This window comes from Bombina bombina, chromosome 7, assembly GCF_027579735.1.
Source record: "Bombina bombina isolate aBomBom1 chromosome 7, aBomBom1.pri, whole genome shotgun sequence".
NCBI classification, from domain to species: Eukaryota; Metazoa; Chordata; class Amphibia; order Anura; family Bombinatoridae; genus Bombina; species Bombina bombina.
The window spans coordinates 136273906-136288078 of record NC_069505.1 but is presented as its reverse complement, the minus strand read 5'-3'; the positions used below and the strand labels follow the sequence as shown (position 1 = coordinate 136288078).

At 41.5% G+C, this 14173-nt stretch overlaps 1 protein-coding gene across 1 annotated transcript in view; it reads right to left on the bottom strand.

Moving 5' to 3' along the window:
* Nucleotides 1–12761, bottom strand: part of MADD (MAP kinase activating death domain) — a 372537-nt gene extending 359776 nt beyond the window's left edge. Inside the window, exons 1-3 of the mRNA XM_053720335.1 lie at nucleotides 12517–12761; nucleotides 6442–6591; nucleotides 4968–5531 (exon numbers count right to left, since the gene is read on the bottom strand). Coding sequence (XP_053576310.1) covers nucleotides 4968–5531; nucleotides 6442–6503 — 626 coding nt within the window. The 5' untranslated portion in view covers nucleotides 6504–6591; nucleotides 12517–12761. The remainder of the gene's footprint in view (nucleotides 1–4967; nucleotides 5532–6441; nucleotides 6592–12516) is intronic.
* Between the last annotated feature and the right edge of the window lie 1412 nt (nucleotides 12762–14173).

Sequence of the window (14173 nt, the reverse complement as noted above, 5' to 3'; positions counted from 1 at the left end):
TAACTTCTGCTATCTAATCTAATTTACCTATTTGTCTTGGTCTTCTTTGTTATATATAACATTGTTACAAACATTGATGCAAACACTACTAACGTATAGTGCGCAACACACATGCACACTCCTAAGGCTACCTCAGTATATGCTTATGGAATTCTTTAATAGGTTAACCCAAATAGAATAAATAATAAATATATTGCAGGGCTAGATTTGTGAACCAAATGTTATGAATGATAAATATATCTTTCTAGGGCTGGATTTGTGAATCCAGGTGATGCTGTCATATTACATTTACCTATATGCCCGTCTTTATTGTAATTACTTAAATTAGGCATGTGCATTTGGCAATTTCATTAGCTGCCGAATGCAGAAGAAGGCGGCTGCTTGCGGCATCTGTAGGATTTCTTCTTCTTAGTGTATTGCACATTCAGATCTGAATTTGCACAAGTAGAAATACATCAACAAACATAGCCGAATGCCGCAAGCGGCCTCCTCTTTCCCTTTTTAGCAGCTAACAAAACTGCCAAATGTACAGCTCAAGCACTGGCCCTGAGCTGATTAACATCAACTGGTTGCTAGTTCCCAAAATATAAGATCTCCTTTTGCTGCTCAGCTTGCTATAAGTACACAGTTAAACAGGGCAGGTTCCTTCATTTCCTATAGGCCATGCCTGTGAACTATAATTCCCAGAAAGCCTAGCAGTAAGAGGAGACTTACTATTGTAGGAACTAGTCACAGATTGCGGTTAATTAGCTCAGGGTCAGCAGAGGTGAGTGCTTTGAGTAAAAACGGTATATGGTCAGTGAAGCAAAATAGTCAGAGGAGATGCTGTGTTAATTTTTTTAATAGATTTAAATTGGAATTGGCATAACATAACATACCAGTATTCAGGATTTAATTTTATTAAAATTGAAGCCATTTGTATTTTTTATTTAGAATAAAAACTGTGTTACAAATGTTATTTCTTTTACATTCTTTTGCACAAAATATGGCTTTGTTTACTGAAATATCTTCTGCATCACTGATGGTGTAATTAAAGGGGACAGTGTACTCAGGCAAGCAGCTGATAGAGTTATTTGTATAACTTTATACATATTAACAGGCCAGAACAGTAAAAAAAAAAAAAAAAAAAAAAAAAAAAGAGGACATGCTCTAATGCTGTGATTAGAGAGTGTAATTTTAAGGCTATGAACGCTGCACTACTGTGTGTTAAACCACCGCAAAGGGGTTACAAAGTACCAATCAGGGCCCACAGAGCACTGCAGGTACTGAGGGGAATCCTCCACTGATCCAATCAGCAGCCCTAGTCACATGACTCAGCTGTGTAACTAGTGCTGCTAATTGGATCAGAGGCAGTTTACGCTCAGGATCAGCACTGCTCTGCAAGTCCCATAGATTACTTCTTCTACTGTGTTTTTAACCCCTTGATTACACAGGTGTCACAATATGCAGCGCTTCATACCGGATTAGTGAATGTTAGTGATTTTGTTGCAGATTACAGACTGTATAAGGTAGACTTATTTAAAATAGGTATTTAATTATTGAAATACTATATGCTTTAAAAAAAAAAAAATACACGCTTAGGTGATCCAAAAGTGGCCTCATTTGTCCTCTATCGATATGTTTTTCTTGAAATATTCACTGTACACTTGACATTTTTTGTCTTATGTGATGTATGTATTGCACTATTTATTTTATCGTCTCATATTGCTTGTATGCCTTGAACTAAACCTCAAATGAAGAAAAATAAATGAGTGACTTAAAATTACTTTGTGTTTAACTCGCAAAAAGGTAAAGTTTCACTTGGGAGCAGCAAGCATCACAGCCCCTGAGAATGGTACAAGCAGGCAGCCAATGAGAAGCCATGTTATGTTCAGGAGCCTTCATTTTTGCGTCTCACGAATGGCACTTTACCTATGCTTATAACCTTTTTGCACTGGGCTACACACAGTTATCTAGGATCAAAAATGCAAAAATTACATTAGAGCAGATCATGTTTTTACATTAGAATATCCATTGAAAAGTATAGCTTTGTACACTTGTTTTAATATGCAATTACAATTTGCATAGCTATGGAAAGTTTAGCGTGTGTACAATCTTAAAGGGACACTAAACCCAATTTGTTTCTTTCATGATTCAGATAGAACATGCAATTTTAAGCAATTTTCTAATTTACTCCTATTATCAAATTTTCTTCATTCTCTTGCTATCTTTATTTTAAAAAAGCAGTTATTTAAAGCTTAGGAGCCGGCCCATTTTAGGTTCAGCACCATGGATAGCGCTTGCTTATTGGTGGCTGACATTTAGCCACCAATAAACAAGCATAAACCAGATTCTGAACCAAAAATAGGCTGGCTCCCAACCTTTAAATTCCTGCTTTTTAAATAAAGATAGCAAGAGAATGAAGAAAATTGATAATAGGAGTAAATTAGAATGATGCTTAAAATTGCATGTGAATCATTAAAGTAAAATTTAGGCTTAGTATCCCTTTAACCCCTTAGTGACCAGACCACTTTTCAATTTTCTGACCGTTTGGGACTAGGGCTATTTTTTACATTTCTGCAGTGTTTGTGTTTAGATGTAATTTTCCTCTCTTACTCATTTACTGTACCCACACATTATATAGCGTCATAATAATAATTTACTATAAAAAAATTTTTTTATAAAATATGATGAAAAAATTGGAAAAAAACACACACAAAAAAAAAACCCCATACTTTTCTAACTTTGACCCCCAAAATCTGTTACAAATCTACAACCACCAAAAACACCCATGCTAAATAGTTTCTAAATTTTGTCCTGAGTTTAGAAATACCCAATGTTTACATGATCTTTGCTTATTTTGAAAGTTTTGCAAGGGCAATAAATACAAGTGGCACTTCGCTATTTCCAAACCATTTTTTTTCCCAAAATTAGCAATAGTTACATTGTAACACTGATATCTGTCAGGAATCCCTGAATATCCTTTGACAAAAAAAATAAAATAAAAAATAAATTGTTCACTTTTTCACAAACTTTAGGTTTCTCACTGAAATTATTTTCAATTAGCTTGTGCAATTATGGCACAAATGGTTGTAAATGCTTCTCTGGGATCCCCTTTGTTCAGAAATAGACATATATGGCTTTGGTGTTGCTTTTTGGTAATTAGAAGGCAGCTAAATGCTGCTGCACACCACACGTGTATTATGGCTAGCAGTGAAGGGGTTAATTAGGTAGCTTGTAGGGTTAATTTTAGCTTTAGTGTAGAGATCAGTCTCCCACCTGACACATCCCACCCCCTGACCCCTCACAAACAGTACTCTTCCCTCCCCCATCCCACAATTGTCACTGCCATCTTAAGTACTGGCAGAAAGTTTGCCAGTACTAAAATAAAACCCCTTTTTTTTTTTTTTAAGCAAGCATTTTTTTTTTTTAAATATATAAAACGTTTCTGCAGTGCAGGTCCCCCCTAACCCCCCAACCTCCACGATTCGCCTCAAACAGCTCTCTTAAACTCCACCCTCTTCCTATTTGTGGCCATTTTAGGTACTGGCAGCTTTCATAGTATAGCTGCCCCCCCTCAATATCTTACCCCCCACCCAAATCCCATTCCAAACAATTATTTCCCCCCTCCCTCTCACTTAGGCACAGATCAGTTGTGCGCGCCCCCGTCCCCCTTCCCAGAACAGCGGCCAGAACTAGTCCATCGATGGGCCGCCCATCCGCCTCCCTGCAGCTGCTCCCACCCACCAACGATCGGCACCATCGCTGGCCAATGCAGAGAGCCTGCATTGGTGTGAAAAAAAGTCATTGCAGTGATGCCTCAGTATCGAGGCGTCACGGCAATACCTTGAAAGAGGCTGGAAGCTATCAGGATCGCTTCCACCGCTTGAAACCCCCGACGACGTACAGGGTACATCGTTGGTCATTAACGACCGGGTTTTTTGGACATAACCTGTACGTCGTTGGTCGTTAAAGGGTTAATGCAGGTGCTTCGATCTATCCTAAAAATCAAATTTGATCATAGCAGTAAATTGGAAACAGTTTTTTTAAGTTGTATGCTCTGTCAGATTCATGAAAGGAAAATGTTGGGAAAATGTTGGGTTTCATGTCCCTTTAACATGTTTACAATGACTTGTTATACCAGTATGAAATATGGAAAATTGCTCCTTTTGGTTTAATTTTGCATATGAAATAGCTGATTTTGCCCATTGAAGCCACAACAAATTTAGAGTGGGCTGAGCTTGCAGGAAGATCGGACCTCATCTGATCTCTCTATATACAAATAGGCCAAAACTTACAGAGAGCAATTGAAAACAAACATTCTAATATCTCTCCCACACCAACTTGTTTACATAGCTTCCAACATTGCACTATTGAACTTTTCAATATAGGTTGTGGTTTCAACAGGCAAAACATCTATTTCAAATTACAAAATAAAGGAGCTGTTTTTAAACAACTTAAAACACTCCAGCAGGTAAAATGTATCAATAGTGACACATTAAAGGGATACTGAACCCAAATGTTTTCTTTCATGATTTAGATAGAGCTAAATGTAGCCACTAATCAGCAAGCGCTACCCAGGGTTCTGAACCAAAGATGGGCCAGCTCGTAAGCTCCTGCTTTTTCAAATAAAGATACCAAGAAAACGAAGAAAATGTTCTAATAGGAGTAAATTAGAAAGTTGCTTAAACTGACATGCTCTGAATCATGAAAAAAAAATTGGGGTTCGGTATCCCTTTAAAGGGGACAAAAATGTACATTGCACTGTTTCTTTAATAAGCTACAAGTTTCAATTAATAATTTCCTTTTAACAAATCATGTGAGGGATTTTTTTGTTCTATTGGAACTCTCAGACAGAACTTGCAAATGTTGAAAACTGTGTCATGACCACTATAAGAAAATTTTATATCAACTACATACTAAATACGTTTTGCAAAATGTCTGCAATAGAAACTGCTGAGTTGAACATTTACTGCTGTTTCTCTTACCTCTGTATTCCTTTCGTTATCCCGGCCTTCTTGCTGACGAGTCTTTCGCTACAGCCATCAACTAGCCTCTTCAGAGTGTATAAACATTCACGAAAAGTGGAAAAGAAAGGGTAATGGCTGATGATACATAATGAAGTCAAGGTACTGTTTCTGGATCTCTGAGCCCCTTTTGAGAGACGTTTCCCACGAGGGGACTGATTGACATCAGGGGTAGAATCAGCACTTGGGGGCTGCAGAGAATGCCCTCCATCAGAACCCTCAGAGCCATTTTCTGAGGTTGTCTTAGGCGGCTTTCGGATCCTATCCTTTGGTATGCGTTTCTGAAAGGAGCGGTAGAAGTTGACACAGATTCCGTATCGGATGAGGCAGCTATCCTTGTCAGTGAGTGTGAAGACAAAAGAGGTATCATCACGTAAACTCATGCGTTTCTGACGCACACTCAGGCATCCCTCAGGCTGACAGAAAAACACCACATCAGGAGGCAGGGGAAATTCAGGGTAATCCTCAAGAGGATAACGGCGGAGAAGCTCAGGGGTCTGTGCAACACTGTCACTGCTTGGCTGTCTGGAGTCAGAAAAGGAAAAAATATAAAATGAGGAAAATGCAGACAAAGACATGTATAGACTTACTTATGCTCAAGGTATGAAAGTGTGCAGGAAGTTTAGGAAGCTCTGCTTTATCACAATTATAGTGCTGACCCTGAAGTAAGCCTCGGTACACAGTTTTCTGTTTGTCACTAGCAACAGAGAATATGACCAAAGAAGGAACTACCATTGGTGCTGCAGGTATGGTGGCACCAGGATTCAAGTGCTGGGGGCCCATAGCAGCCAGTTTATACATAGGAGTGTGCAGAATTTGTACAATCTTAAAAGGGACACTAAACCCAATTTTTTTCTTTCATGATTCAGATAGAGCATGCAATTTTAAGCAACTTTCTAATCAACTCCTATTATCATTTTTTCTTTGTTCTCTTACTATCTTTATTTAAAAAGGAATGTATAGCTTAGCAGCCGGCCCATTTTAGGTTCAGCACCTACATTTAGCCACCAATAAGCAAGTGCAACCCAGGTTCTGAACCAAAAATGGGCAGGCGCTTACGCTTACATTCCTGCTTTTAAAATAAACATAGCAAGAGAATGAAGAACATTGATAAATAATAGGAGTAAATTAGAAAGTTGCCTAAAATTGCATGCTCTATCTGAATGACAAAATGTAGGTTTAGTATCCCTTTTTTATTAGTGCAAATTGCAGGTCCATTGATCTATCCTAAATATCATTATACAGAGCAGCATGCATATTATTTCTATTGCTTGGTGGGGCTAAAAATATAACAAAAAATATGACTGTGAGAGATGTGTGATTATGTAGAAACATAGAATATGAAAATGCAAAAAAGAAGAAGAAGTGAGAAAGACTCAATAGAAGACATATATAGCATGTAACAAATGCAGAATTGTATCAGCAAAGTGCCTACCTTGCACCAACTATCACCAGATAATCCATCAAACGGGGACATGCTTTCTTCCTTTGCCCCATGGTCCTGCCGTCTTATTTTATCATCTCAAACACTCCTCAATTCACTGGCCCATTGCAAACCAATAAGGAGCTACCAACAGAAAGCAACCTGAATATAAAAAAAGAACAGGAAATGTACAAATAGAGAACAGAGAAAGTGGGTGGGGCACTCCTGTCTAGGTTCAGATCATACTGTGCATATAACCATCTCTACTACAATGTAGCCCTCTCTCAATCAAGAGAATCATGACTGCAGTCACCACGCTGTTGGCACACACAGACAGCCCTCCTGGCACACATTCTTCCAATTTGCATTTCAGACAAAGACTCTCAACCAGTTTCCTTTCACACAACCACCAATGCCTTGCTCTATTAATTTGTGTGCAGCCAAATTATTGGACTTTAAGAAGGGACACTGAAGTCAAAATCAAACTTTAATGATTCAGAAAGAGCACATAATTTTAAGAATTTTTCCAATTTACATCCATTATCAAATTTTGCACAATATTTTTCTATGCACACATTTTTTAGGCCCAGCTCCTACTGAGCATGTGCACAAGCTCACGGGGTATACTATAATAGTCTGTTATTGGCTGGTGTCTGTCACATGATACAGGGGGGCAGAAAAAGGGAGGTAAAATACATTTGCCAGAAAACAAATCTAATGCTTTTGTGAAGTTCAGAGTTAAAGGGACAGTCTAGTCAAAATTAAACGTTCATGATTCAGATAGGGCATGCAATTTTAAACAACTTTCCAATTTACTTCTATTATCTAATTTGCTCAATTCTTTAGATATCCTTTGTTGAAGAAATAGCAATGCACATGTGTGAGCCAATCACACAAGGCCTTTATGTGCAGCAACCAATCAGCAGCTACTGAGCATATCTAGATATGCTTTTCAGCAAGTGATACCAAGAGAATGAAGCAAATTAGATAATAGAAGTAAATTAGAAAGTTGTTTAAAATGTCATGCTCTTTCTAAATCACGAAAGAAAAAAAATTGGGTTTCATGTCCCCTTAATGTCTTTATATTATGCACTTCTACTGCATTTAATGGTCCTTTAAGATAGCAGCCATCTCTCCATTCCTCTCACTACAAGTGCTGAACAGTTATCTCTATCTTTCTACAACTGCAGCCATAATCACCCTTCCTTTTTGTGGCCAGTGCCACCCCACAATGTATCTCTCTAGGAGTGCAGGCATCTCTTTCTTTCAATATAAGTGCTGGCATCTCTCCCACTATACAAATGCAGTAATCTTTCTCTCTCGTTCTGTCCCATTCTATGGGTACAGCCATTCCTCTCTGTCCACTTCTACTGATATTGCCATCTCTCTGCTAGTGCAGTGTACCTATTTCTGCCCTGTCTTTACTGGTGGAGCCACCTATCTCTGCCCCCTACTAGTGCAGAAGTCTGTCCCTATCTTGCAGCTCCCTATAGGCAGTTACACTAAAGCATCATTTCAGTTGCAATGTGTTGATTAACTGGAGAATAAAGCAAATTTTAAAGTTTTAATATAGTGCATTAGTTGTAAATTGCATTGGAAATAAGCTGCAGAGAGAAAAAAAAAAAAAAAAAAAAAAAAAAAAAGAGAAAAAAGTTTTTCAGTTTTTAAAATGTCCCCGAGAGCCAGTCAACAATAAATGCACTGCTGCTTTCCAGAGCTGATCCATATTTGACTGTTCTGTTATAACAGCAATTTGTTCTGGATGCACTGTGTTAAGAAAAACTTACTCCGTGCAGCCAGGGCACAGCACTGTTTGAAGAGAACTGTTTAATGTGGAGCAGCGCTGCAAAGTTCAAGCGCTAACAGTTCCTGCATGTGTCCCATTCTTTCTGCAGACATGCTGCATTTTCTGCGATGACATCTCAGATCACAGCATGTTCTGCCTGGGAGATCTTGCTCTATAAATGCAACCATCTTCTCACTACCACTTTCTTCCATAACATTTATATTTCTATCCAAGTGCAGTCATGTTTTCCTGCATATCTCTAGAAGCGTATCAATATATCCCTTCTCTCATGTGTCCAGCCTTATGGTATGTCTATGACTTCTTCCAATATCTCTTTCCCAGTGCACTCTTAATTGTTCTAATCATCACTCAGTGAATCTTCCTTAGACCACAGCTAAAATTCTAATAAGTTTACCCCATCTGTTTTTATAATAAAATAAAAAAATGCAGACTAAACAAATAGTGCACAAAATCATATGAAAACTACTAGCTTTGTTTCTTCTTGTGCACACAACATTCTCATTCTGTTTTGCTATAGCTATATAATATTCAGATAGAGAATGGAATTTTAAACAATTTTCTAATTTACTTTTATCACCCCAATTTTGCTTTGTTCTTTTGGTATTCTTAGTTGAAAGCTAAACCTAGGATATGCTAATTTCTAAGCCCTTGAAGGCCACTCTCTTCTCTCAGGGCATTTTGACAGTTTTTCACCACTAGAGGGTGTTAGTTCATGTGTGTCATATAGATAACACTGTGCTCAGACACGTGGAGTCCGCGAGCCAGCTCTGATTGGCTAAAATGGATGTCTGTCAAAAGAACTGAAATAAGGGGGCAGTTTGCATAGAAACAAGGTAATTACAGAGGTAAAAAGTGTATTTATATAACTGTGTTGGTTGTGCAAAACTAGGGAATCACTAATAAATGGATTATCTATATTTTTAAACAATAAAAATTCTGGTGTAGACCGTCCCTTTAATGTCACTCATGAAAAACACAGACCTAGTTAAAATGCATGCAACCATCTGCTTCCACCTCTTCCTACACACGCCCCTCCATTTGTAAACAGAAAGCAATTGTGTTTACTCATGACTCCTAGCAAGCAATTTTACTGTGCAGTCACACTGCCTTGTGTGTGGTATTACTGGCAGAGGAGGCTGAAGGCTCTCTGCAAGGACAATGCAAAAAGAGGTTTGGTGTCAAATGATACACTGTAAATCATACAGAAACATCCCCTACAGAGGAGAAATGTCAAGGCAAGAACAGAACACAAAAGCACTGAGAGGAATGCGGGATAACTAGCGTGGGTGGAATGGACAATGTACAGCATAAAGTAGTGCCATGAACGGTCAGTATCATAAACGGGGTAAAGGAAAGTATAGAATGAAGACAGAAAAACAACAGTATGAAAATTGAATGAGTAAAACAAAGTGCTATCATATGGGAGAAAGAGGGGGCATTGAGAGGAGTAAGGAAAAACAAGAGTCAGAAGCAAGAGTGTCTGGAGGACACAGGGGAAAGAGAGGCTGATGTCTGAGGACCAGGGAAAAGGCACTAGAAAACTGGTATCAAACCTGTCCTCAGACCTCCCTAAAAGGCCAGATTTTGAGTATATCAGAACTGGAGCACAGTTTAAATAATCAGCTGATTAGTAAATATGTTTATTCTACCAGCTCTCATCCAAGGTAATTCTGAAAATCTGGCCTGTTGAGGAGGCCTGAGGACAGGTTTGAAAACCAGTGCACTAGAAGGATGTGGGGCAAAGAAAGGGGCCAGATTACATGGAGACAGTAATAGTGGAATGAGGACATGAAAAGGAGAGATTTAAATAAATAAATAAATAAAAAAAAAATAAAAAAAAAATAAAAAAATAAAAAAAAGGAAGATGATGTAGGGAGAAAATAGCAATAAAAGGATACAGGGGAGAAAAATAGTAAGAAACTGCCACAAGGGGGAGGGCAAGAGGAACCAAGACCGAGGGCAAGAGGAACCAAGACCGACGCAAGGGGAGGGCGAGAGGAACCAAGACCGAGGGCAAGGGGAGGGCAAGAGGAACCAAGACCGAGGGCAAGGGGAGGGCAAGAGGAACCAAGACTGAGGGCAAAGGGAACCAAGACCGAGGGCAAGGGGAGGGCAAGAGGAACCAAGACCGAGGGCAAGAGGAACCAAGACCGACGGCAAGGGGAGGGCAAGAGGAACCAAGACCGAGGGCAAGAGGAACCAAGACCGACGCAAGGGGAGGGCAAGAGGAACCAAGACCGACGCAAGGGGAGGGCAAGAGGAACCAAGACCGAGGGCAAGGGGGAAGAGGAACCAAGACCGAGGGCAAGGGGGAAGAGGAACCAAGACCGAGGGCAAGGGGGAAGAGGAACCAAGACCGAGGGCAAGGGGGAAGAGGAACCAAGACCGAGGGCAAGGGGGAAGAGGAACCAAGACCGACGCAAGGGGGGGGGGGGGGAAGAGGAACCAAGACCGACGCAAGGGGGGGGAAGAGGAACCAAGACCGAAGCAAGGGGGGGGGGGGAGAGGAACCAAGACTGACACAAGGGGGGGGAAGAGGAACCAGGACTGACACAAGGGGGGGGAAGAGGAACCAAGACTGACACAAGGGGGGGGAAGAGGAACCAAGACTGACACAAGGGGGGGGAAGAGGAACCAAGACTGACACAAGGGGGGGGAGAGGAACCAAGACCGACACAAGGGGGGGGGAGAGGAACCAAGACCGACGCAAGGGGGGGGAAGAGGAACCAAGACCGACGCAAGGTGGGGGGACCAAGACCGACGCAAGGTGGGGGGACCAAGACCGACGCAAGGTGGGGGGACCAAGACCGACGCAAGGTGGGGGGACCAAGACCGACGCAAGGTGGGGGGACCAAGACCGACGCAAGGTGGGGGGACCAAGACCGACGCAAGGTGGGGGGACCAAGACCGACGCAAGGTGAGGGGACCAAGACCGACGCAAGGTGGGGGGACCAAGACCGACGCAAGGTGGGGGGACCAAGACCGACGCAAGGTGGGGGGACCAAGACCGACGCAAGGTGGGGGGACCAAGACCGACGCAAGGTGGGGGGACCAAGACCGACGCAAGGGAGGGGGGGAACCAAAACTGACGCAAGGGAGGGGGGGAACCAAAACTGATGCAAGGGGAGGGAGCAAGACTGACTTAAAAGGAGGGGGAAGTACTAAGACTGATGCCAGGGGGGAACCAAAACTGACGCAAAAGGAGGGGGAGGAACTGAAGAAGGGAAGTAGAAAATAAGATTTTGCTGGAGAAAGAAGCTAGAAATAACAACAATAAAGGAATGCAGTGTTACAGGAGGAGGGGGCAGCGTCATTTGAGGAGGAAAAATGACAGACAATTGGGAGTAATGTGAGGAAGAAGACATTTTGGCAGGTAGCAGATAGGCAGTAATAGTGTACTTAGTGTGAAGGAAAACTATCAACAAATAATGCCACAGGACAGATAGTAATGTGACAAGAGGAGGAGCAGTATGACAGGAGGGAAGCAGTCAGATCGGATGAAAGAGGGGGTGGCTGGATGCTGGGTAGTATGGCAGGTGGAAGGAGCAGCATGAAAGGAGGACATGCAGCGTGAAAAAGATGGGAAGCAATGTGAGAGGCAGGGACAGAGTGACAGAAGAGGGGGTGCAGCATGACTAGAGGGGGTGCAATGTGACAGGAGGGGGCAGTTAGTTTAGGAGAGGGTAGTGTGACAGGTGAATGGGGGCTAGGTTTGGGGTAGTATGGCAGTTGGAGACGGCAGCATAACAGGAGGGCAGACAGTGACAGAAGCACAGGACGCATGACAAAATAACGAGCAGTGTGAGGGCCAGCCATTGAGAAAAAAAATGATTAGGAACAGAGTGAGGGTAGGGATAGAGTAATACAAGAGGGGGAGCAGTGTGATCGGTAGGGACAGTGTAATAGAAGAGGGGGGAGCAGCGTGATAGGTGGGGAGAGTGTGATAGGTGAACACAATATAACAGGATTGGGGGGAATGGTATGACAGGAAAGGGGAGCAGTTAGATTGGAAGTCGGAGAGGGTAGTGTGACAGGTTGGTGGGGGTGGGGCAGTATAGCAGGTGGAGAAGGCAGCATGACAGAAGGAGAGAGGGGGTAGCAGTGACAGAAGGTGGAGAACATTGAATCAAGAGTAGTAGGGGATAAAATGCTAAGTAGGGACAATTGAGAGGAATAAGTGGTGCGCTATTCTAGGACAAGGGCAAAGGGGAGGTGACAGTGTGACAGAAAAAAAGCAGCGGGGAGAAATGCAGCATAACTGGGGCACAGTAACCAATTACCTGTCAGTAGCTTTAAAACACGGTGATACCACGGCTGGTTTAGCCAGGGAACCAGCGTTATATGTTTCTATTCCACGCTCCCCATATATCCAAATAGCAAAAACGATATCACTGTCACGGTATATCCAGTATGTCAGTGTGTCAGTGTACGCAGGTGATCACTGTGTGCTCGTTGCCGCAGTCATTCTGGGGCCTTCCTAGCTAAAGACGTACGCGCGAGCACAAGAATCTGGAAAGCACGCGCATCTTCCCTGCACATGCGCTCTGAGTAGCTCTCTATAGCTCCCGTCTACGCTCACACGCACGTAGCACGCATCCCTGTGCGCCTGTGTAGTGGGCACTAAGTAAACAGAAGCGTTCCTTGGCCAAGGGCAGGAGCTGAAACATATTGTTACCAGTTGTATACCAGTTGCCTTATTTATTTATAGAGTTATTACTGGTGTAGACACTACTAGCCACAGTTATTATGTTTGCAGTTTGTTAGCAGATAACCTTATGAATTTCCAGTCCTCAGAATTAGAACAGAAAACCCACATCCATAATGAAAAACGTATACAAATAAAAAATGTAATACAATTGCAAAGTTGTACTAAATATAGCAAGTGACATTCTAGTACACACGTGCTCTAATTCATCTATATATTTTAATATTGAATGTTATCATCTAAAACATCTGCTATTTCTCACAAATGTTGGTAGTATTTCATTTTTGCAAAAAGTTTATTTTTTAAGTTGATACAGTTTCTTCCCAGTTTTGTGCAAAATTAATTGTAACAATTACACATAGACAACCTGTCAATTTATCAGTTTATTCAAATCTGGTTAATGGTCTGTGTGATAGTAATATTTAAATAGTTTTCAATACTTACAATTGTTAATTGAAAAAGCACCATTATCCAGTTTGGTAAGATTTACTTCTGAAATAAGGAAGAACACTATCGCCTAGATTTAGAGTTCTGCGTTAGCTGTCAAAAGCAGCGTTAAGGGGTCCTAACGCTGCTTTTGGCCGCCCGCTGGTATTTAGAGTCGGCCAAGAAAATGGTTTACCGCTCACTTTCAAGCCGCAACTTTTCCATACCGCAGATCTCCTTACGCCAATTGCGTATCCTATCTTTTCAATGGGATCTTCCTAACGCTGGTATTTAGAGTCTTGGCTGAAGTGAGCGGTAGACCCTCTACCGACAAGACTCCTAACGCCCATGGAAATGCTGTAGTTAAGAGCTTTATGGGCTAACGCCGGTATATAAAGCTCTAAAGTACACTAACACCCATAAACTACCTATGTACCCCTAAACCGAGGTCCCCCCACATCGCCGCCACTATAATAAATATTTTTAACCCCTAATCTGCCTACCGCACATCGCCGTCACCTACATTATCCCTATAAACCCCTAATCTGCTGCCCCTAACATCGCCGACACCTACATAATATTTATTAACCCCTAATCTGCCCCCCCAACGTCGCCGCCACCTAACTTCAAGCCGCTACTATAATAAATGTATTAACCCCTAAAGCTAAGTCTAACCTTAACACCCGCCTAAGTTAAATATCATTTTAATCTAACGAAATAAATTAACTCTTATTAACTAAAGTATTCCTATTTAAAATTAAATACTTACCTGTAAAATAAACCCTAATATAGCTACAATATAACAA